This window comes from Harpegnathos saltator, unplaced genomic scaffold (assembly GCF_003227715.2).
Source record: "Harpegnathos saltator strain DR-91 unplaced genomic scaffold, Hsal_v8.6 scaffold83, whole genome shotgun sequence".
In the NCBI taxonomy this organism is placed as follows: domain Eukaryota; kingdom Metazoa; phylum Arthropoda; class Insecta; order Hymenoptera; family Formicidae; genus Harpegnathos; species Harpegnathos saltator.
The window spans coordinates 404,972-427,586 of record NW_020230682.1 but is presented as its reverse complement, the minus strand read 5'-3'; the positions used below and the strand labels follow the sequence as shown (position 1 = coordinate 427,586).

Genomic DNA, 22,615 nt, shown 5'->3' with positions numbered 1-22,615 from the left:
ACCGACATAATGAGACAGTGTAACGCGCCGAGACAATACCAGGCGGCAAGACAAAGATCGACCAAATAATTCGTTTGTAAACATGGGTGATTTGCCCGAGCGGTGACTCGCTGTTACCGGCGTCCAGCACACGCTCCGCGAGAATCCGCTGGACGATTTTAATGAGCACGCAGAACCGCCGATATGATTTTCCAATTCGGAACAATTATAATATATTTTTGTTTTTTTAGAATTATTAAATTAAATTATATAAAAATATAATTAAATTTTAAGAATTATTTTTTAATATCTTTTAGAATATTTTATTTATTTTTAAAAAAAAGTAAAATTAAATATATTTTTAATTATATATATATATATATATATATATATATTAGCACTTGGCTTAACTTATTTGATATCAGATATTTTGTAGAAAATACTTTTTTTGTTGAATTTTTTTTAAAAAGGGTTATTGATACGAGTCGCGTGCACTTGGCGCTTTTTTTAACCTTATTTTAAATAAGGTAAATTTTTTACGGATATAATTCTACCGATCTTTCAGTCGTTTAATCTTGTTTTAAAATTGTACATTATTGTTTCGTACACTATTGTAACCCATTCCACGATATAGATCCCGATATAAATAGCACAAATACATTATACCACATTTCAAATATACTTGTCCCGATTACCATGTTTGTAAACAGTCTCACGGCACTGCGTAGTGATCAGGAGATTTACCGTGCTACCGTGCTCTCCAAGCAACTGCCGAGAATCGGCAGTTGCTCGGAGACTGACTAAAGGAACTGACTAAAGGACTTCTGTTACATCTTGTACGTTTCTCATATACATCGCCGAAACTTTAATTTATCTTCGTTGAATTTATAGTTCTTATCGTCACCAAGTTAATAATTAATAGTACACTTTTACATATATAGTATTTAAATAACATTGCACATATTAATTAATTGATTGTGAATCATCCTATGCATGCAATTTACAATTGTAGAGCCATGTCGAAGAACTTTTACTGGACGAAATGTCACAAAAGGACGAAGCCTAATTTGACCGAGGACAAGGAAAACATACATCAGAGCGAAAATTCCAAGTTCGTCGAAGGTAAGAGCGACATGAAAAAGAAGAGAGGACTATCAGCGGGTGCGGAAAATCGGAGAGATGATGTCACGTGTACGGCGCCGATGCAACAGAAGCTTACCATCCCAAGAAAAGAACAGTTTAAAATTTATCGCGACGAGGATGAGAGATCGCGCCCGCTCGTGCGGAAAAGGAACAGGAAAGAAATGAGAAGAGAGGAGCATTTTCGTTTCTTAACACCTACTGTTTCGTACAGGTGAGACGGACGTTTTCGATAAGTCTGGCCAAAAATTAAAAAGAAATTAAATAAAAGTGTGTTACTCTTTGGAGCAGGACACGTTCTTTGAGCAACAACCGAAATAGAGATCCTTTACGTGAAAACAACAAGTTGCACGGATCTGCAGATCAGAGGTAATTCTATGTTCATACATGTGCACGATATCAAATATTATCATTAGTAATACATCGCATATAGAGTTTCCAATCCCGGATACAATTTAGGATCCCGGGATTTCGGGATTTTTTAGATTCCTTCCCGGGATGCCGGGACCAGTCCCGGGATTATATATATGTAAAGAAAGAAACAAGGAATATTTACAAATAATAGAATTATTTTATTTACAGAACGTTCATAGACTTTTATGAACATTATGACAAACAAAAAGTAAAATTTCAGTAAAAATGAAAGCAACTTACATTAATGATTGCACAAAAACCGTTACAATTAAAAATTAAAGTTTTTATAATAAAAATAAAACTAATTATTTCTTCTTTTTTACATTGAAAAAGCGACTTTAAAAATAATAAAACATTTTGTTAAAAATTTTGTTAAAAATATCTGATCGAGGATCGAGGATCCCGGATTCAAGTCTGTGTTGCGTTCAAGCTTATCCGCGAAATTTAAAATAGAAAACTCCCTTAATATTTAAAACAAATAAAAATAATACATGGAATTAAATTTAAAATATAAATACACACTTCTCTAGCAAATGCTCTAAAACATCAGTAATAAGTAATAATTATTAAAGTAAAATTTTTGTAAAACGTAAGTATTATATAGACACTAAGCATTAAATTTTGAAATCCCAAAATCCCGGGATTTGTGATGTTGAATCTCGAGTATTTTCGGGAACAAAAATTTGGCCGGGATCCCGGGATTGGAAACTCTAATCGCATATTATATACTTGCGGAAAAATTCAAAACTTATTGATTATTTTCGATATCTATCATAATCGGTCGCTTAAACATCAATTTTTTCCCGATATATCATCTAACTTTGCTGTAGGAGAAATGATACAGTCTATATCTATGCGAGACGACTTTTAATCACATGCCGATACTTTATAAACCAAGTTTAAAATTTCCTAAAACGTTCTCTGAAAAGTTTTCTAAAACGAAAGAAAACAAGAAAAGAGATATTGTGATATTTTGGGCTTTCACGGGACGTAGAGAAATGTTTGATTTGTTCTTCGGGTCCCTAAAACTGAATTCCGGATTGTCCCTCTCTCTAGAAAAAGAACATTTTTCTATCTAGAAGAGAACTTCTATCTAAAATCAAACAAAAGCTGTTATATATTAATCGATCATTAATCGAACGTCTTTAGATGCTGTTCCGAGAAGAGAAAGTCCTCATGCGCACAGAGAAACCGGCATCTCTCCAACGATGTGAAGAAACGGACGTTATGCAGTATCCAAACGTGGAAAGACAGGATGAGACAATCGCGCAGTTAGTGTTTTACGAGTTTAATAGACGCTAAAACCCGTCGACAACTCCTTCTTCACACGCTTATCTTTTTAGTCGATGTCGTGTCCAAGAGCTCTTCAACTAGATATACCGTTGCGGTGAGTGCGGATGAAGCGCGTGCCGAATGTAATTCGAAAAACAACATTGACTTTGGCCCCAAAATCTCGCGTCGTGAATTCAATTCAACGCGAAGCGGTGAGTTTACCAACGAAAAATCAAACAATTTGAAGACTGATACGAACGATTACGTCAATAACAAGAAGGATGACATTTTACAAAACATGACCAAGAATACAGCGGTGTCGTATATCTCGAACGAACTTATGGTTCCGCAAACTGCGGCATTTTCGGGTGCACAAGCTGGCACTGATGCGAGGTAAATTATAATGTAATTAAAGATAATTATAATTAAATACAATTTGTATGGAAACAAGCGGAAAGTAGGAATTCTGTCGTCAGCGTTATCAGTCGCGGAGTTTAATTTATTTTCCAAGTATAACAATAATATTGCATTGATATTATAATTTTTTATTTGAACTTGTGAACATTTATAATTGTGTTATGTTGCTTTGTTAAAAGGAAAATTATAACATTGATTTTGGTTCGGAATTATTTCAAACTAAAAGTCATGAGGACATATTGAGTTAATTAAAAGATTCGATTAATATTTTCGGATAATTGACGGTAAATGTATTAGAAGTAACAATCCGTTAATAATGTTCCGCTAACACATCAGCAGAAGATGGCAAAAAATTGTCGTCTTTTGATAGATAATTTGTCTTGGATATATTGAATGTAATAAAGTTAAATTTGACTGAATAATCAAGCCGAATTTTTTGGCTGACTAATTGGAATATACTTTGCCTAATTTGCAAACGTGTTTTTAGCATGTGCGCTTGTGATGACAATCAACAATTTACGGGAGAAATCAATTTTAACTGTGCAACATCTTCGTGTAGTCTTAGGAGACCATCGTTGATTCCAACAAAGGTAGGACGCACAAACTTCTATAAATAGAATGATGAAATAATCTTATTCTCGATACACGTAATTTAATATACTATCTCTAACGTTGGCTGGCTTAATTTAACATGTTTAAATATACAATTCTCAAATTTATAGATTTATAAATAGTTATATGTCTATTACTAATGATAATATTTGATATCGTGCACATGTATGAACATAGAATTACCTCTGATCTGCAGATCCGTGCAACTTGTTGTTTTCACGTAAAGGATCTCTATTTCGGTTGTTGCTCAAAGAACATGTCCTGCTCCAAAGAGTAACACACTTTTATTTAATTTCTTTTTAATTTTTGGCCAGACTTATCGAAAACGTCCGTCTCACCTGTACGAAACAGTAGGTGTTAAGAAACGAAAATGCTCCTCTCTTCTCATTTCTTTCCTGTTCCTTTTCCGCACGAGCGGGAGCGATCTCTCATCCTCGTCGCGATAAATTTTAAACTGTTCTTTTCTTGGGATGGTAAGCTTCTGTTGCATCGGCGCCGTACACGTGACATCATCTCTCCGATTTTCCGCACCCGCTGATAGTCCTCTCTTCTTTTTCATGTCGCTCTTACCTTCGACGAACTTGGAATTTTCGCTCTGATGTATGTTTTCCTTGTCCTCGGTCAAATTAGGCTTCGTCCTTTTGTGACATTTCGTCCAGTAAAAGTTCTTCGACATGGCTCTACAATTGTAAATTGCATGCATAGGATGATTCACAATCAATTAATTAATATGTGCAATGTTATTTAAATACTATATATGTAAAAGTGTACTATTAATTATTAACTTGGTGACGATAAGAACTATAAATTCAACGAAGATAAATTAAAGTTTCGGCGATGTATATGAGAAACGTACAAGATGTAACAGAAGTTCTCATTGTCTTTGACGGTCAATAAATCGCGATGTTGCAACATGACTCTGAAAAGCTGGGTGATAGATATCTTCACTTTGAAATTTCTGGCACCGCGATATTAAACTTCGTTTGTGTTCATTAAACGCTCAAAAGTCGGCGTCTAATTTTAATCACAGGATAGACTGGAACAGACAGTAAACAAGTTTATGGCGATTGTGGAACGCAGCCTTTAAACTGGGTTTGACTCCGCTTAAAGTAAATTGTGGAACCGGGCTTTAATCGAGCTCGTCTAACGCGCGTTCGAGTCTCAGCTAAGAATATATAGAAATCGATAAAGTGTAGTTCGTATTTCGGCTAAGCATTATGAAAGTCGGTAAAGCGTGGTTCGAGTCTCGGCTAAGTGTAATAGAGGTCGATAAAACGTGGTTCGAATCTTGGCTACAAAACTATTTCAATTGACTCTTCTATAAACGTCCAGTCTGCATAATGACGAAGTGAACTGCATATGGAAATAAAATTAATTAATCTTTTGCAGCGCATACTTTATTTTTAGAAATTTTTAAATAACTTTCTAGAAACCTCTCTCTCTCTCTCTCTCTCTCTCTCTCTCTCTCTCTCTCCTTTCAAATCCGATTATCAAACGATCAAAGCAACTGCTTGGTTGGTATCGCGTTGAACGCGCGTGCGTGAGGAAGGAGTTCATTCAGTAACCCTGGCCCTTGACCAATCTGATCGAGTCTGATCGACCCAACAGCCCGGAGCAGACACAACAGCACGGAAGGATGTCGCGTAAGGCGATCAAGGCGATTAATTGGGCTGCGCTCCTCGAGAAAATCCCGGAGACAGAGAAAGCGGCGTATGCCGCCTTCAAGGCTAAGTCTGATCAACATCTGCGACGGTTAGTGCGGGTTGGATGTATGTTGTAGAAAAACCATGATTATATAATGTAGCCGAATATCTCGCTCTTCTCATGAATTGCGAATACGATAACTAGATGCGAGGAATACGCGCGAAGAGACGATATGTCAGATCGGCTGCCTTCCTCAGCGCGACGCTTCGTCGAAGGAAAGCTGGACGTTCGTTTGAGTGTAATCTCTGTTGAAGTAACCTCGCCATACTCTTGTCTCATTTCATACCTGTCAAGATGTCACGTGCAGTCTTTATGCTTGAGAAATAGTCACAGATGTAGAAAGAAGATTTACGATGGCGGATTGCTCTGTGTTAATTTTTATTGTTTGTATCGTAGAATGGCTGCGTACCCTGAGGAATATCCAAAGATTGACTGGGCTTTCTATAAGAAGAACATCTCAATGCCTGGACTAGTGGACAAGTTCCAGAAGGAGTACGAGTCCTTCTCTGTGCCGTATCCAGCGGATAAATATACCTCTCTGATTGAGCAGAAGGAAAAGGAAATAGTAATGCTCGAGTTTTAACCATCAGAGCCTTCGCTTATTGGTTACGTAGATTCGGTCTAACGCAATGTGAATATGTTGCAGCTTGTCGAGATGGAAAAGTTTGTGAAAGAATCCAACAAAAACATTGCCAAAGCCAACAAGGAGATTGAAAAGATACAGAATATGTTACCGTTTGCTGAAATGACGATGGAAGATTTCCGAGATGCTTATCCGGAATTTGCTTTAGATTCAATTAATAAACCGACAATATGGCCGCACATTCCTGAAGTACAGCCAGAGAATGATCCAGGACCACCAAAATTTCATTAGCATCACAACTCATAGCATTCAAAACAGCCAATGTGTGGAATGTAGTCCTGATTTACTTCTAGAATAAGATACAAGACTATGTATGTAATTTGGAGAAGAAATTGTGTATCCCTGTTGCCATGGAATATATTTGGAAGTAAACTAATGTGTCCAGAATGGAAGGGGATTATCCTTTTGTAACACTGCGCTTCTGAATATGTTACAAATGAGTGAGGAAAGAATGCACCATTCGAGTGTATTCGGATGCATGTTTGCAGACAGAGACATTTGCTTAGTCTCAAAACACTTTGTGTGAGATGATCCTGATTAAAATTTTTGCCACTAAATAAACGTATATCATATGCCATATAAATCAAGATGTTTCAATCGGCTGAACTCATTCAATTCGGCTCGATCATGCACTTGTCTATTTTCTGACTTTACAATAACATTTATTTGCACATATGTGTGCACTCAAAAATAAAACGTCGTCGCTGTTTAATAAATTGAAGAGAAATCATGTGGCATGTGGAGTTGAAAATGAATCAACTTCAACCACTGTAGAACGTTGCATCGCACAGAAGACTCTGCTGCGAATTTGTCGTTGGGCAATTAACAAATAATTAGTTGGGTAATGTTATTATTGTTTACGCTACAAAAGCAGAAACAGGGGTTGTAATATTCGAGATCGCTTCTCTTAGTCATTGACTCTCATCAAAGGGGGAATTATTTTTCTGCTGCCTTCTGCGCTGATGTGTTTAGTCTGTTATTTGATTTATTTGATTTATTCTTTATTTGATTTATTCAGTTTTACATTTCGTCGATGCTTGTACAGTTTTCACTTTGAGAGCTCCTATTTTCTCACTGAGCTTGTACCGTGATACCAAAAATGGAAACTGAGGAAATTTCTTTCTTTCGCACTGTATGTTGGAATAAGTTGAAGCTGAATTCAATCTTTCTGTGCGCATTCATCTACACTCGGTCTGTATTGGCTAATGTCAACAGTATAAAACGGCGTGATGAATGAACCAAACAATATCTCGAGACACGAGCGAGAAAGAAATCTTCACAAGCTTTTGCCTCCCGATACAATTTAGTGTAGCTGCAGTCAGAAAAGGCAGGAGCTTCAATTTGTGTTCGTGTATAACAATACAAACGACAAGCGTCGATTAATGACGATAATCACGAGCATGTATCGGGAATTTCTGAATTAATTTGAATTTGTACAACAATACAAACGACAAGTAACCGTCAGTAGTACTAAAACGGAAATCAAGAATGTGACGTGAGATGTACTGCCCAAAGTGCTTGACGCGACGCATGTATTTGTGTGCAGAGGGAACGCACCAAACTAAAGAAAAAAGTCCACCATTTTGCGAGCAACGATAATTGCTTGAAGTATCAATCTAAAAAACAAAATGTAGTGAATAACAGCGATCTGAGATGAAGAAATTGACAGTGAATTTGAACATTTTAGATGAGACTTTTCCCAAGAGATATGCAGGCCTCACGCGTGTTTATTCATTGATTTTCTTTCTTTAATTAATATATTTCCTGTCAATTAATCTCTGATTCCTTGCAAAATGGCCGAGAACTTTTTCGCGCGAGCTCTATACACGCGAATGTTGACATAAAATTTTCTGCAATAGTGTCATTGTGATAAAAAGAACTTTTCAGCAGAAAGAAATTATGCAGTCAAGGTACGTAGATGAGCAAAGTAATCTTTGTCGTTTTAGTACTACATACTGTATGAAAACGATATGTACATAAATATACAAATAAATAAATAAATGTAAGTATGCACAGCTTAAAAAAGATGCCTGTAATATGTGCAAAAAAGATGGTGCGTTTCAATCCGTTATGAATATTCGTCGACGATGTAAAAATCAAGAAGTGTCCCAGATTATCTTCAAATAAAATACATTGGTAATTCTAAACAGAAATTCGCTTCCAACCTCTTCCCCTTTTCCCTATTGTCGCCAGGAGCGTATTGAACTCTGCAAACAGAAAGAGAAGACGCACATAATGTAATGAGCAATCGTGATCAGTGATGACTTCATTTGTACTGCGATCGGTTACTTACCTCGGCGCCAACAATTTGCCACGGGCAGCGGCTTTGTGGGCGTAATAAGTCGGTGCTGGATAGCTCACCGACTGCGTACAACGTGCGTACATGTGACAAAGATAAAACGTCAGCTCTTCAATCTGGTCTTCTGTGAAACTGCTTTCGTTACAGACGCATCTGTATTTTGTGGGCCTCGCTGTACCCTGTGCACACATGCATAACTTGATTACGACTTGTGATGTCGTGGGTAAATTTTATTCAAAATACAATATGTAATTCACGAAACCGATGTGACCGATATGATATACTAGTTTCGTTTCTTCGCCGCGGCCATTTTGGTTGCAAGCGAGATTATCCGCCCTGAAAATTCTTACAAAATACGCTGAAACAAGAAGATATGTTCGCAAAATAACACTTTCGATCAATCTGCAAAATAGCGCAAATACTTTTCTCTCGCTCTAACAATCAATAACCGTCATGCCGTCAAATATGTGACGGAATCATGAGAGAAGATATCGAGCAGGTAAGTCGCGTCCCAAACAGCACGAGACCTCCAGGATATTCCTGAGATATTTTCAAGATACTTAGTTGTGTTATTGTAAATATTTAAATGAGAATTTTAAGTAGCATAAGAATCTTTTCAAGGATAAACGGTAGAAATATAGCCTATTAAATTTGCTGATTTCGAGACACATGTATTTTCCATCTTTTGTTTAAATTATAAATATAAGGAAAAGAAAATATTCGACTCGATCCTGAATCGAATTTAGCAAATTGAATACATTAATGGTTCGATTTCTTTTGGAGTCAGAAGATTTTAGAATTCTAAGAGATTAACATTTTTAAAAGATTCAAAAGTTGTTTCTGAAAATGAAATTGGCTCAAGTTTTTTCTTACATTTATAATTCAAACAGAAAAGACATAACTCAATATAATTCAGAGTCAGCAAATTCAATACACTATTCTTTTTCCTTTTCCTTTAGACGCCTAAGAAATATTCATAACATATCCCATAGAAGTCCTCAGAACATCCGACCAGGATATCTTATAGATGTCTTGAAAACTAATTAATATTCAGCTATCATTTTCTCTTCCTCAGAGTATCCATATCCCGGGATAAATTTGAATTTCCACAGGATATCCGCAATGTTCGTCCTGGATGTCTTTAGGATCCAGAAGATGTCATTGTGTTATCTGCGACCACCTTTTAACTATTTTATAGATTTGCCCGATCGACTGCAAATGTCCTTTTGCGAACGTATCTTTTTTTATTGTACTTTTTATTGTACAAGAATTCTGAGCGTCTTCTCGCTTCTGACATCATCGATCAAGAGATCCGCAACGCAAGCAGCCAAGGATCTTAAACCTTAAAAACTACGGGCATTAGGAAACATTACACGCTATTGAATATTGCTGCAATAACATTTTACCAATGAATGTTTTGCCAACTAGACAATTTATTACCAATAACATTTGACACCAAGACCTTACCCTGATGCTTTTATGTGACACCAGATAAAAGTCAATATGATTCGGATGAGTAATTTCCGTGTCGACTATTGTGCCAGGTTCTACATTCTTTACGTCCATCTTTGGGAGGAATAAGCGTACATGATGCCTCTTCTGAACGATCAAGAAGGTAAGCTCGGGTTGGAAATTAGGGTATTTGAGCTTATTTTGAAAGAACGCCGTTTTAATCTCTCCGATTTCCTTTTCCAAATCCGTTGATATTTGTCCTTCGCTGACTCCATCTCTAAATGTGTGTAAACAGATACACAAGAAGAAGGTGAAAGACGTATCCCAATCTTAATGTCTTTTAATGGGCATTCGGGAAACGAGCTTTTTCGGAAATACACCCGAGAAAGAACCTTGCTTGCGAGAGATTTAGCATAAAACAGCATTACCGATACGCACCGATAAAAGATAATTCTCTTGGGCAGTGTTTTAGTCTTTCGAATGTAATAGTTAATATGCTGCGACATTATTTCCGTAAGATCCTGAATCCTTTCTTGCCTTGCATCTTGTGTTCTAATTGCAACGTTGTATCTAAAAGCTGAGTCGTCGTAACTTGCAACAACCTAAATTATTGCATTCTTCATTAGTCACACGTGTAACTTTCGTTTACATGTTTATATATTTGTACATTGCTTGAAATAATTGGAGGATTACTCCTGCAGATGCTCGTATCACGTCCAAGTCAGAACCCAGTCAGAAACCGTAACGTTGATTCGATGTTGATTTGACGTTGAAATGGTTAATGAACCGCGAAATCAACGTTAATGCAACCCTCATCGACGTCGAATCAACGTTGTGGTTCTGACTAGGTTAAAAAAAGATTGCTTTTTCATTCCTTCGAGCGGTATATGAAAGAAGAGTGATATTCTATATAAATGTAGTCACCGCAGCTATAGAGCAAGTATCTGCACTGGCCTCGGGAGCTGGATGGCTCACATCTGCACCAACGATCATGCAGCTTGTGTTCTTCATACAGTATGGTCTGAAAGAACACAAGACGATTTTGAACAAGATGATCGGGAAGCTTCGAATTAAATGAAAACATAAATATATATACATAGTTTACTCACATTCTATTAAAGACGTAGTTAAGACCGTTTAATTTTGCGTTTACTTTTATAAGAATATTGCGTACCGTTGATGGCTTAAGCCTAGTTATGTTGTTCAACTTTACACATTGCGTCAATACACTACTTACTAATTCGCTACACCTTTTCACTTCGGCTGATACATGTAAAATTTTAGATTAACTTGGGAGAATGAAGCAAAAGATTAAAAAGAATCACGCACTTACCGTATACTTCATCTCCTTTATTTGGTATGATAGCTATTATCAATCTCATATTCTTGTTGTTCCTGAAGTACTCCTCAAGTTTATACATATTTACGCACCTATTGTGCCCGTTCCATCGTTCCTGTCCGATATTCATGCCAATCTCTCGTCCTGAAAAGATAAAAAGAAATTCGAGCTAATTGAGATAACGTAAGACAAACGTAACGCAACATATTGCCCAGCAAATAAAATATTACATATAATACACCTGTTAGTGATAATTTCCTACTTAATAACGTAACTATTATATAACGCACATGTTATATAACAGTTACATTGTTGAGTAAGAAATTACAACTAACAGATATGTTACATGTTACATTGTGTTTGTCGGGTGTAATGTAACTTAAGGTTACAAGAATTATCACGTATATCTGAGTTACACTATTTCCGATTTAAAAAATTATTATATATTATATTTTCTTGTCGAATTGTAAACTTATGCCACAGTACATTTTACTTCTAAACAAATTGCAACAATTAGCGCTTCAACTTATACAGGGAGGGAAAAAAGGTCGGACCTCCCCGAATAACCTTGAAAATATGCAAGATAGAAAAAAATGTTAAATATAGAAATTGTAGTGTTTTAAGTGGCGCATCACATAGCAATACTATTATGAACAGCGTCATCAAAGCTATGGGAAAGTCACCTTGAATTTTTTTAATGAAAATCTCTATTTTTTATTACTTTTGTCTGGAAACTTGGTTTTCATGTACCTAATACTTTTTTTTAATATTTAAGAAAAACTTGGTAACTTTTTCAATATTTGATTTACGATATCTCGGCAACTATTCGTCCGAAAAAAAGTAATACCAGACTTTTTTACTGTATTTGGTCTCAAGAATATACTGTTACAATAGAGCCTTAACTTTTGTTGATATGATGATTTTAATATTTCCAAAGGTCATCAAGTTAACAAAAGTTAGGTCACTATTGTAATAGCATATTCTTGAGGCTAAACAGAATAAAAAAGACTAGTACCATTTTTTCTTCCGACAAATAAATATCGTAAACCAATATATCGGAAAAGTTACCAAGTTTTAAGTATATAAAAAAATATTAAGCAAATAAAAAACTGTTTCAGCCAAAAGCTGTTTAAATTAATCCGTAGAAAAAGATGATACATAAAAAGAGGGGGTTTCTATTAACGATCTTAAAATTGACTTTGATTTGATCTCTAAATTTGATCCCTAAATCAAGTTCAAGTTCACCACTAAATGTCCATTTCTGAGCCTTGAAATTTTTAACATTCAACATGTTTTTCTATCTTGCATATTTTCGAAGTTATTCAGGGGATCTGATCCGTTTTTCTTAACTTATAAAACAAGCATCTCAAAGTAAAACGACTATATTTTTCATATACTTAACCGTTATCGCGTAAGTTCTGGATAAAATTTTGTACGTAGTGTTCTTGAATTTTCTGGTTAACGATAGTGATGATAGTCCATGAATTATTCTCCAAGTTCCTGGCTTCTCTTAAATCACGGCATATCCATTTTCCTTCTCCCACATTTGACAGCTGTACTTTATATTGGAGTGATGGAGTCGACAAAATTCTAGCATCGACTTTTTTCATTTCGGTACTGACTTTGACATTAAACTCATTTCTCAAAACAGGACTTTTATTTATATTAATCTCATTCAACTATAAACGTATAACACAATAAATAACAATTAATAATATATTTATCACAAAATAATACAAAATATACTTTACCACTTCATGAATTTTGTTTCTATGCTTATCAGGAGACATCACTGTTTCTTTGATCATATCACTTCTTTGAGAATCGTCCAATTTTTTCTTAAACGGTTGATTAACCGCAATTTGGCAATACTGTAAATAATTAAACAAATTTGCAATCGGTTTATTATTTGGTCGGCTTTAGCGAATATACGGTGATTTGCTCACCTCTGCAGGCAAATAAATCTCCAATTCTCTCTTGCCCACTTGAAGGCAAGGCAACCAAGGATGTTGCAGTAAACAGTTCTTGTAACGTTTGAAATATTCTACTATTGTGCACTTTTCATTTTTATTCTTTAATTCAATTTTTTTGTGTGCATTGTCGCTCAATTGAAGCACGAGATACGTCCGTTTGGAGCTCGGTGCGTTAGGTAGCTTATAAATCACTTTTAAACCAGCCAGATGTTTGTTAATTTGCTCCTTATTATCCCAAACAAAGTTTGCTAAATCTTTTGAAGAAGGCTGCTGTGGAAGAAACTGCCTTTTTTTCGATTCGTATAAATTCGTATGAGTTCCCGTTTGCGATTTGTAGAATTCCATGAATAGATCAATAATATTCTGAGGCATAACAAACGCTTTATGACTGACTAAACAAAAACATGTAAACAAAAAATATTAAACAGGCGATATGAAATGTAAATGCCAGCCATCGGTAACATAATATCAATGTTACTAATTTTTCACTCAGCAATGTAAGTATGATATAACGCATGTGTTATATCATATGACAGTACACATGGTCGAATGGGAAATTATAACATTGACGTAATATCACTATTAGTTGATGTTTACCCGTGTTTACATACATATGTGCACATGAGTGTATTACACAGATGTATGTATGTATTACACAGATTCTTTTATTTCGATTACACTATTCCATAGCGATAAATTCTCTTCCATATAAACTGAAGACGCGACTATTCCTTAGCGAAAATGTCGAATGAGATATGTTTGGTTCGTCTATTTATTGTGAGAAAAACTGCGAGAATGCGGAATTGCAAAATGTTTCTTGTGAGACGTAAATATTTTCCCTTGACTTTCATCAAAACCGAGAAAAGAGATTGCATTTTTACAAAGAAAAGAAAAATTGACAAGAACGATCGCAAAATCGTGGGCTACCTCATAATTTCGTTTGAATGAAAAGATAATATAATATAAATAATATCAATTAATATGATGATACTTTACCATCTACATTTAGAAGAGGTTTCCAGCAAATTTGAGCAGATAAGAATGTACCCGTACGCACTTCTAAAACTTTTCCTCCTGATCCTCCTTCTTTCTTTTTTCTTGCTGCACCATTTCCGTTTTCTGTTTTTGGGAAAAGCGATCTCCCAATCTATACATATGATAAATATTTGTATTGTCCTATCACATATTTGTTATGAAATCGAAACAGACATCACGTTAAACGTATATTTCATTACAAATACTGATATTTTATCGGGTATATATTAAAACGTAGAAAAAATACGCTCATATAAATGCAAACAAAAATAATACAATAAAAACTTATAAATCATGTGACTTACGGTTAGAAATCTCGACGACGCCTCATGACGTAAGATAATGTCCAAAACTTGTATAGAGTTTTGTTTCAGTAATTCTTCACTAATACCAGGTCTCATATTCGTCATCCAGCCCATATCGATTATAGCTACTTGATTTAAGTAAATTGTAAACTCTTTCTCCCCTCGTTCTGGATCAATGATTTTAATTGTATCGGAATGCTATATGGAATAGTAAAAAACGTTTGAGGAATTAGGAATACGGTATGTCCAAAAGCTGAAGCAATATTTTTGGCTTAATTCGGAAATTAAAAATTAATCAATAACTTTTCATGGAATTTGGAACTCGTAAGTCTTAAGTATGATAAATTATATCGCAATTACTGTATAACATATCCAATATACAACATACGAAATAAGTCATCTAATATACAATTTTAATATTCTACTATTTCGTTGTATTTAATGATAATGTTTGAACGAAAACTATCGCCGCGAATAATTACTAAATGGCTTTCGCAAACTATTTTTAATTTGATTGCCCGAGAGCCAATAGATAAATAAATATTTGTAAGTGGCAAAGAGAACATGTTTAAAATAAAATATAATTGTCTCAAACGTTGGCGAACATTAAAGAAATTATGCGATAGGAATATTCTGAATTATAATGATAAATGATTCGCGTTTCACATATATATTTGACTACTCACTATTTCTTCAGTAAAAAGTTTACGTGTGGCGTACGCATTTGCCATTCCATCGTATGCTGGGTTTCTTCTAGAAAAATTGCGTTCTCTATATTTTTCAAAAATTTCCCTACGTAAAGCTTTCGACTTGACTTCACGCTTTTCTTTCTCGCTTTCTTTCTCACTTTCTTTCTCACTTTCTTTCTTGCTTTTTTTTTCGCTTGACTTTGCTTTTGTCTTAGCCGAGGATAGAGATTCAATTTTTACATCATAATGAATAACTTTGGTAAGAAAATTTGGATCAAATATGATATCAAACATATTTGTTATAACTTGAATCTTTCTTCCTGCAGTTCCACCTTTGTTAGGATCTCGCCTCATATGGAAATGTTTAGTCTCCATTTGCTTTGATGTATCGCTTGCACCAGGTTGTGGCATGTCTTTAGGTACATTAGAAATTGAAAGCGATTTAACCGAAGGAATTTCTTGCTGCGTATTATCTTTCACAATTACATTTTCATTATTGAGTTCTATCGGTACAGGCTGTTTCTCTTGATGGATGCTACTACCTACAAAAATATAAAGGTACGATTAAACACACGTAACAATATCTGTACAACATTCAAATATACAGAGTGTCCTACAATATTTTACAATATAATTTAATGACGCGTTTTGGAATTAATTTGGAAGTAGAAATACGAGAATGCCGTAGGAGATTGTTATTTATCGTAATATTTAAATTTTTAATGTTGTGTTTTATTATAATCAAGTTTTCAATCAAAATCCTATTTAAATATATTTGCGTAATGTTAGTACCAGTATACTGAAAACTATAATTTTGTCATTCATTCGATTTTCTGAGGTTTTCATTAAATTGGATTCTTTAATTAATTTAATAAAAAAGATGATCTCCTTTATCAGCTCATTATTTGGAAAGCAATGGCATCTTACTATGTTTGTATTAAAATTTCCGACACCAATCATATATACGCTGTTAAAAGATATCGTACGATCTGCCGTATGCCATACGATAGTTTTGGCCGTTCTGCATGCAGGAATAATTCAAAATTGCGAAAAACATGTTCCGACATATTATAAATTTTTTCTTAAACGCATACGCTGGGAGGACACTTTACTTGAGGCTTCCTGTCGCTCCGGTGATTGCTGTTGTTGCGGAACATCGTATTCACTTATATTGTCCCATATTCCCTTAATACTGGCTAAATTTTTTGTTTGAAGTCCATCTTGAATTCCTTGCTCACGTGGGCTTCGAGATTTTTGCATTGGTTCTACTTGATATCTCTGTTTTTGCTGCTTAGGCTGATATGAATTTGTACGCCATTGTAACTAAAATATAAAATTATTATATATCTCATTGTTAATGTAAAGTATCCTCTTGATTAATGATGACTTAATTCAAAAAAATTAATAAAGAATCACATTTGACACGACAAATTTATGACGACGCCTGCCGTTGTGCCCGTGTAGTTTATCTCAACCTGAACACAAGAAAGAACGTTACTTCTTTATTCTCCTGCTGTCGTCATTCGCCAACCTTCTTGAATCAAAAACTCAAGATTCTACGTTTGCAAAATAGTGGAGGATTTTCATGTTCAGTTTGACTGAATAAAAAATTTATATATGATCATATAATTCTTTATATATAGGATGTACCGGAAATACGAGTATCTCGATTAACTTGAAGGAATAACGTTTTTGAAAAAATATCAAATACAAAAGGGTTACTTGGAATGATCAACTTGGATTTGATCTAGGGAACAAATTTGGAGGTCAAATCGACTATAAAATCGTAAATGGAAACTGCCATTTTTTATTATGCCGTTTTCTTCTACCAATTAATTCGAACAACTTTTGTCTGAAATGTTTTTTTCTTTGCCTAATATTTCTTGAGATATTTAAGGAAAACGTAGTTACATTTTTCAATATTTAGCTTATCTCGGCAGCTATTTGTCGGGAAAAGAAATGGCACTAAACTTTTTTATTCAGTTGACGATTTTGAAATTTTGAAGCGGTCATCACATTACGACATTTTTTTTTCAAAAATGTCATTCCTTTAAGTTAAGTCCGAAGTACTCATCTTTCAGCTACACCCTATATAATTATAATATTGTAAAATTATAATATAATACATATAATAAACTTTTCCCGGATAAATGCACTTGAATGGTTACGAAACCACAGACTATTTATTACCATGTTATACCAAGTCTATATAAAACCAGTTATTTTAAAAAAATATAACAGAGTTTATTAACAAATAGAACTGTTCAATATTCCGTACACTTCTGTTAGCAAGCTGTTGGCAAAAATCTACAATAGACACACTCCAAGCACAGCACAAAGTTGCAGCAATATTGCTGCAACATTGCAAAAATGGTGCAATGTTGCTGCAACTTCCTGTACTGTATGGGACTCTACAATATCGGCTTCTGCTAATTTTGGATGTTTCGAGAAGTACCTGTTGTTGAGACATTGTTGCATGCACTTGCGACGATGAAGGACCCGCTACTTGTTGGTCATAATATTGCTGTTGTTCATTATGTCCATATAGACATTGTCCATGCTGATGTTGCTTGTACTGTGGTGGTGATTTGTGTGGTTTATATTGTTGCGACCTATAAGACTGTAATCCACGTGGCTGCGGTTCATACTGTGCTCCAAATGGCTGTGCTTGAGGATAGCCCCAGGAACTCGCACCTGCGCGAACAGATTCTAAGTAGAGCCTATAAATTTTTCACGCCGCAAAAGCGACAAATCTGACACCGGATCTGTTCCATCAGATTATCTTGTCAAACTGTCGCCAGAAATGTGACAGAGCCTGCAGAGATAGGTAATGCGAGCGGATTTACGGCAGAAACCGCGCGGAGTGACGGTTTGACGGTAGATTGACGACGAAAATCGAGCAGACCTTGCTGCATGCAGTTTGGCAGCAAAAACTGTGGTCGCTAACGCCAATTCGCCATGAGATCACGTCAACAGGCTCTGTCGGTGAGCTGAATACGAGCACACGTGGCTATGATGTCGGTGCGGGATATTGATGAAACTTGTAGCCAATCTGCGCTCAATTTGCTTACCGAGTTGGTTGTATCCGGGTTGGCGATATGCAAAGCCTCGTAGTGACTGACATAAGCCATATTTTGGTGGATGATGCTGCTGCTCCAATGAATGATATAGCTCTATTTGCTGCGGCGTATACTGCTGCGACTGTAATCCATATTGCGGCGTATATTGCTGTGATCTATACGGCTGTACTCCATATTGCTGTGACTCCTGCGGCAGAGACTCAAATTGTAATTCATACGGTTGCGACGTATACTCTTGTGACCCATGCGGTTGTGGTTCATATTGCTGTGACGTCTGCGGCAGAGACCCAAACTGTAATCCGTACGATTGCGACGTATATTGTTGTGACCCATGCGGCTGTGGTTCATATTGCTGTGACGTCTGCGGCGAAGACTCAAGCTGTAATTCGTACGGTTGCGACGTATACTGTTGTGACCCATGCGGTTGTGGAGTATACTGTTGTGACCCATGCGGTTGTGGAGTATACTGTTGTGACCCATGCGGTTGTGGAATATTTGTATCGTCGCTTTGATCATAAGTCTGATACTCAGGTCGATTTCGATAAGGATGTCCTGGTGGAAAATGTACATTTTCTTATTAAATTTAAGAGATTCTCGGAACTTTTTATATTTGATCGATCATGAAGAAAATTCAAAGAAATCATTCTGAATTCATCGAGGTTTCATAAACTTTTCGCAGGTTTGAGTAATTTAATGTGTGTATTTTTGTAACTGAGTTTAAAGTTGAGGAGAGTTATATACTTGGGTGTCCGGCGTCTTTTGGAAGCGAAATATCGTGAGGATTAATCAGATCAAACTAAGAAGAAAGTACGATTTTCATGTACCATTTTGCAAAAATCGCAATAGTTATTAATTGAATTAGTTAGTGATTGAAAATGATGCAATTTAGAGGCTCTTTTAATTGATAATTTAAAAATTTGCCTACTTATTTGCAAAATAGTAAAGGACTTTCCTTCTCAGTTTGATCTGATTAATCTTCACAATTTTTCGTTTCCAAAAGGACACTCTGTATACAAGATTAATTTAGTTAAGATAAAAGTCGCTTGAACGAAAACTTATTTAATTAAAAGCCAAGATAAAAACCTAAATTAAAACTTTTCAAAGTCGAAAGTTAATGAAGCTAGAGTTGATAGCATATTAAGTTAAATTCAATAACAGATTGCTAACTTGTAATTAAGATTTATATATTTAATGTAATTTCTGAATTCCACGCGGTCGAACGTTCGTGATTCGGTAGGATATTATCAAGGTAAATCGTGTCTGCTTTGTTGTCCAACGAAGGAGAGAAACCTTGAACATTTATTTACAATTTAGATGACACTATTGTTGGCGTACAATAGCACGTTGACATTGACTTAAACATCAATCTCAGGAATACAAAGGAACAAACGGTAATAAATCTCTTATAATTTAAATTTGCAAACTTTGATACAGAAAGAGAAAGAGAGAGAGAGAAAGAGAGAGAGGGGGGCGGGGGGGGGAGGAGAGAGAGAGAGAGAGAGAGAGAGAGAGAGAGAGAGAGAGAGAGAGAGGGAGAAAGAGAGTGAGGGAGAGGGAGAGAGAGGGAGAGAGAGGGAGAGAGAGAGAGAAATACAATGTAACCTTTTTTTATAAACTGATTCGCTTGCTAAACAATATCCAAAGCGACGAGTCTGCTTTTATTCTGTTTGTTATTCCAATCGTTTCGGCTACGTATAATAAAATAACGATGAAGAAGAAAATTGTTAAAGATTGGACCGATCCCTAACAGCACAGATGTCCAGAGGACGTCCAAAGTACGTTTTAAGGACATCCTGGGGACATTTCTTCATCTTCAGAACGTCCATAAGACGTCCCCAGTGGTGCGATTCTGTAACTCATTATTGGAGTTAACGACACTTTCGTTATCGTTGCGCAGCTTTTCTACGGTACACAAAAGCTGCGCAACGATAACAAAAATGTCGTTAACTCCAATAACGAGTTACAGAATCGCTGCACAGGAGATCATGTGCTGTCTGGGATCGGAAGAAATTTGCGAATAGATGTAAGCAGACGACGCGCAAATGCCTCCAACTCGGAAGAAATCAAGCGAATCATACGAAGATCGCTGCATTATTGTTGATTATCATTTATCAATACAAAATAACAATGACAAACTTCGTAAAAATCTACAAGGAGGCACTTGCTGCTCGTAGCTATAGAAAATTCGAATCTGTGTTCATTTGTTCCCTCGGGGGACATTTCAAGTTACATTACAAGAATATTGTTGTTATGATTAATTACCAAATGTATTGACTGTTAAATGCAATTAATCGCTAAATATTATCAAATGTCGATCCTTCACATATCGCTGCAGTATCGGTTTCGCGTGAAAGTGAAGACGATATGCTTTCCGTAACCTATTCAAGGATAAACTCACATCCTTCAAAATTGGAGAAGAAATTGATTTGATTTCTAAGTGATAGAAAAATATGACATCTGTCGATGGCTTGACGAAATTTCTGTCTTTTGTAAAATTTTGTGACGAATATCTATTCGGAGCAATATATATATATATATATATATATTTGTCAACAACGCGTATTTAAATAAAAAAAAATTAAACATATCTATTAATGTTTATTAGTATCCTTGTAAAGATTAATCATCCTGCGTATTTCGATTGGACTTTGCGAACGCGTTCGATCGTTCTAAATCGTGCTTGACTGTACCTGATGACATTATTGCTTCAAATGTATTAACAATTGAGAGAAAGAAAGAGAAAGATAGAAGCGATACTTTGGGCCTCACAAATTCACACGAATATGTTGAAGTCACAGAAAGTTACACTCGTTAGCGCTATATTTCGCGGCACTCGACTGTCTTACTTCGTGGTGATTCTTTTATACCGTCGAGAACTATCGAGAAATTCCTTAGAACACAAAAAAGTAATATAAGGAAACGTAAATAGTGAGATTTGGGTAGCGAGCGAGTCGACCAATTACACTCGAGCATTTGAACATTGAATGTCGCGTTCTGGATTAAACTCTCGCACATGTTTGGTCGATTTGCTACTTAAAGACGATTTCCATCAAGCTCTGACCAATCTAATTTTAAATTGCTAATTTCAAATTGCTGGATAAACACTGTTAACGTTTTCGTTATTGTTGAATGAGATAAATTATGCAAATGGAAATCGGTGTTGACAATCTTGTAATTTGATTAACTTAATTGAAGTTTGATAAGAAAAAATTTGTTTTTCATTGGAAGAATTTTGCATCGAACAAGACAGATGAGTTCCGAAATTCACGCAAAATACAGTAGACTTTTGGGTTGATCGACAAGAATCTACAGAATGTCTGACAATTAATTTTTCGATCATAATAATTAATTCTTAAAAATCTTCTAAAATTTACGCGCATACACAACGCAGACAATACAAACTTAAAATTACTTTTGTCAGTTTTCAACTTTTTGTCTCTTCTTCTATCGCCTTATAATTAGCAACGCTTAAAGCTCGTAACGTGATTGCAAGAAACATTTCGAGCAATTTCCAATTTCGTATACATATTTTGACACAAAAAATATTTAAAAAAAATCATGCAATCATACAGGGTGTCCCATTTTAAATGAGCCATGCAAAAATTTCGCAAGATATGAAAGATATTAAGAAACGTTTCAGATAAAAGTTGTTCAAATTAATCGGTAGACGAAGATGATATAATAAAAAATTGGGATTTCCATTGAAGAAAAGTAATAATCGATGAATATCTCGAAAGTGACGCCATTTGTAGACAAAATGATATAATTGTTTCAGATGTCCTTTGAAACCATACAACTTTTGTCTGAAACGTTTTTGGTATCTTCCATATTTTTCGAGATTTCTACGTGGCTCATTTAAAAAGAGGCACCCTATATTGAGTAGTGCGTATTTCTTCATAACATTTTTATAACTATATAATACTAATGTATACGTATATCCGTTGTAATATAAATAATGTTGAATATTTTAATCGTTATTAGCATCGCACGATGTTTAATTTGAACTTAATATGTTAATGTATTCGAAGATTTAATATTTAATACGTACTTTTATTTTTCCTGCTTCTCCCCCCCCCCCGCTCTTGTTAGACCATGGACATAATTTGGCATAGAGATGGCAACTGTGATTGCAGCACGGACATAAACTGCTTGAAAGTGGGTGTAGTATGGACTTCCATCACACGCAGATTTTACCACCGAGACCTAAAAATGGATGTAACATCGTAGTTTCCCTCTCAAAATGGATGCAGATGGCGTCCTTT

General features: G+C 35.4%; 4 protein-coding genes across 5 annotated transcripts; 2 read left to right on the top strand and 2 right to left on the bottom strand.

Moving 5' to 3' along the window:
- The first annotated feature begins 752 nt into the window (after positions 1 to 752).
- Positions 753 to 4,111, top strand: LOC112590473 (uncharacterized). The gene is made up of 7 exons (XM_025307121.1): positions 753 to 815; positions 992 to 1,333; positions 1,411 to 1,488; positions 2,683 to 2,804; positions 2,877 to 3,198; positions 3,710 to 3,812; positions 4,031 to 4,111. Exons 2-7 carry the CDS (start codon positions 996 to 998, stop codon positions 4,109 to 4,111), a joined length of 1,044 nt encoding a protein of 347 aa, XP_025162906.1. The 5' UTR covers positions 753 to 815; positions 992 to 995.
- On the bottom strand, positions 4,104 to 5,244 carry LOC105190081 (uncharacterized). Its single transcript, XM_011152584.2, has 2 exons — positions 4,691 to 5,244; positions 4,104 to 4,514 (listed from the first exon to the last, which is right to left on the bottom strand). The coding sequence occupies exons 1-2, from the start codon at positions 4,747 to 4,749 to the stop codon at positions 4,169 to 4,171; spliced, it is 405 nt and encodes a 134-aa protein (XP_011150886.2). The 5' UTR covers positions 4,750 to 5,244; the 3' UTR covers positions 4,104 to 4,168.
- Positions 5,245 to 5,350: 106 nt separating this feature from the next.
- LOC105190083 (ATP synthase subunit d, mitochondrial) lies at positions 5,351 to 6,764 on the top strand. Its single transcript, XM_011152589.3, has 3 exons — positions 5,351 to 5,586; positions 5,935 to 6,103; positions 6,185 to 6,764. The coding sequence occupies exons 1-3, from the start codon at positions 5,471 to 5,473 to the stop codon at positions 6,410 to 6,412; spliced, it is 513 nt and encodes a 170-aa protein (XP_011150891.1). The 5' UTR covers positions 5,351 to 5,470; the 3' UTR covers positions 6,413 to 6,764.
- A 1,332-nt stretch (positions 6,765 to 8,096) lies between these two features.
- On the bottom strand, positions 8,097 to 21,216 carry LOC105190082 (protein argonaute-2). Of its 2 annotated transcripts, XM_025307057.1 has the most exons (18): positions 21,044 to 21,216; positions 18,830 to 18,905; positions 18,345 to 18,799; positions 17,729 to 17,967; positions 16,386 to 16,596; positions 15,271 to 15,815; positions 14,585 to 14,782; positions 14,241 to 14,391; positions 13,218 to 13,636; positions 13,023 to 13,142; positions 12,674 to 12,950; positions 11,266 to 11,415; positions 11,042 to 11,195; positions 10,857 to 10,953; positions 10,371 to 10,534; positions 9,948 to 10,209; positions 8,475 to 8,659; positions 8,097 to 8,388 (listed from the first exon to the last, which is right to left on the bottom strand). In XM_025307057.1, the coding sequence occupies exons 1-18, from the start codon at positions 21,051 to 21,053 to the stop codon at positions 8,301 to 8,303; spliced, it is 3,801 nt and encodes a 1,266-aa protein (XP_025162842.1). In that variant the 5' UTR covers positions 21,054 to 21,216; the 3' UTR covers positions 8,097 to 8,300. The 2 variants fall into 2 exon arrangements, with proteins under 2 accessions (XP_025162842.1, XP_011150889.2); XM_011152587.3 differs by having other exon boundaries at positions 18,345 to 18,905.
- Positions 21,217 to 22,615: the final 1,399 nt, after the last annotated feature.

What these genes read in the sequence shown, in the direction of transcription:
- LOC112590473 (XM_025307121.1), top strand. Translation starts at nt 996, where the DNA reads ATGTCGAAGAACTTTTACTGGACGAAATGTCACAAAAGGACGAAGCCT. An exon ending in CAAGCTGGCACTGATGCGAG is followed by an intron (nt 3,199 to 3,709) that starts GTAAATTATAAT and finishes ACGTGTTTTTAG; the next exon opens with CATGTGCGCTTGTGATGACA. An exon ending in CATCGTTGATTCCAACAAAG is followed by an intron (nt 3,813 to 4,030) that starts GTAGGACGCACA and finishes TCTGATCTGCAG; the next exon opens with ATCCGTGCAACTTGTTGTTT.
- LOC105190082 (XM_011152587.3), bottom strand. An exon ending in CAACAATGTCTCAACAACAG is followed by an intron (nt 16,597 to 17,728) that starts GTACTTCTCGAA and finishes TTTATATTTTAG; the next exon opens with TTACAATGGCGTACAAATTC. An exon ending in GAAACAAAATTCATGAAGTG is followed by an intron (nt 12,951 to 13,022) that starts GTAAAGTATATT and finishes ATACGTTTATAG; the next exon opens with TTGAATGAGATTAATATAAA.
- LOC105190083 (XM_011152589.3), top strand. Translation starts at nt 5,471, where the DNA reads ATGTCGCGTAAGGCGATCAAGGCGATTAATTGGGCTGCGCTCCTCGAG. An exon ending in TCTGATCAACATCTGCGACG is followed by an intron (nt 5,587 to 5,934) that starts GTTAGTGCGGGT and finishes TTTGTATCGTAG; the next exon opens with AATGGCTGCGTACCCTGAGG. An exon ending in AGCAGAAGGAAAAGGAAATA is followed by an intron (nt 6,104 to 6,184) that starts GTAATGCTCGAG and finishes AATATGTTGCAG; the next exon opens with CTTGTCGAGATGGAAAAGTT.
- LOC105190081 (XM_011152584.2), bottom strand. Translation starts at nt 4,749, where the DNA reads ATGTTGCAACATCGCGATTTATTGACCGTCAAAGACAATGAGAACTTC. An exon ending in GAGAACTTCTGTTACATCTT is followed by an intron (nt 4,515 to 4,690) that starts GTACGTTTCTCA and finishes TTACAATTGTAG; the next exon opens with AGCCATGTCGAAGAACTTTT.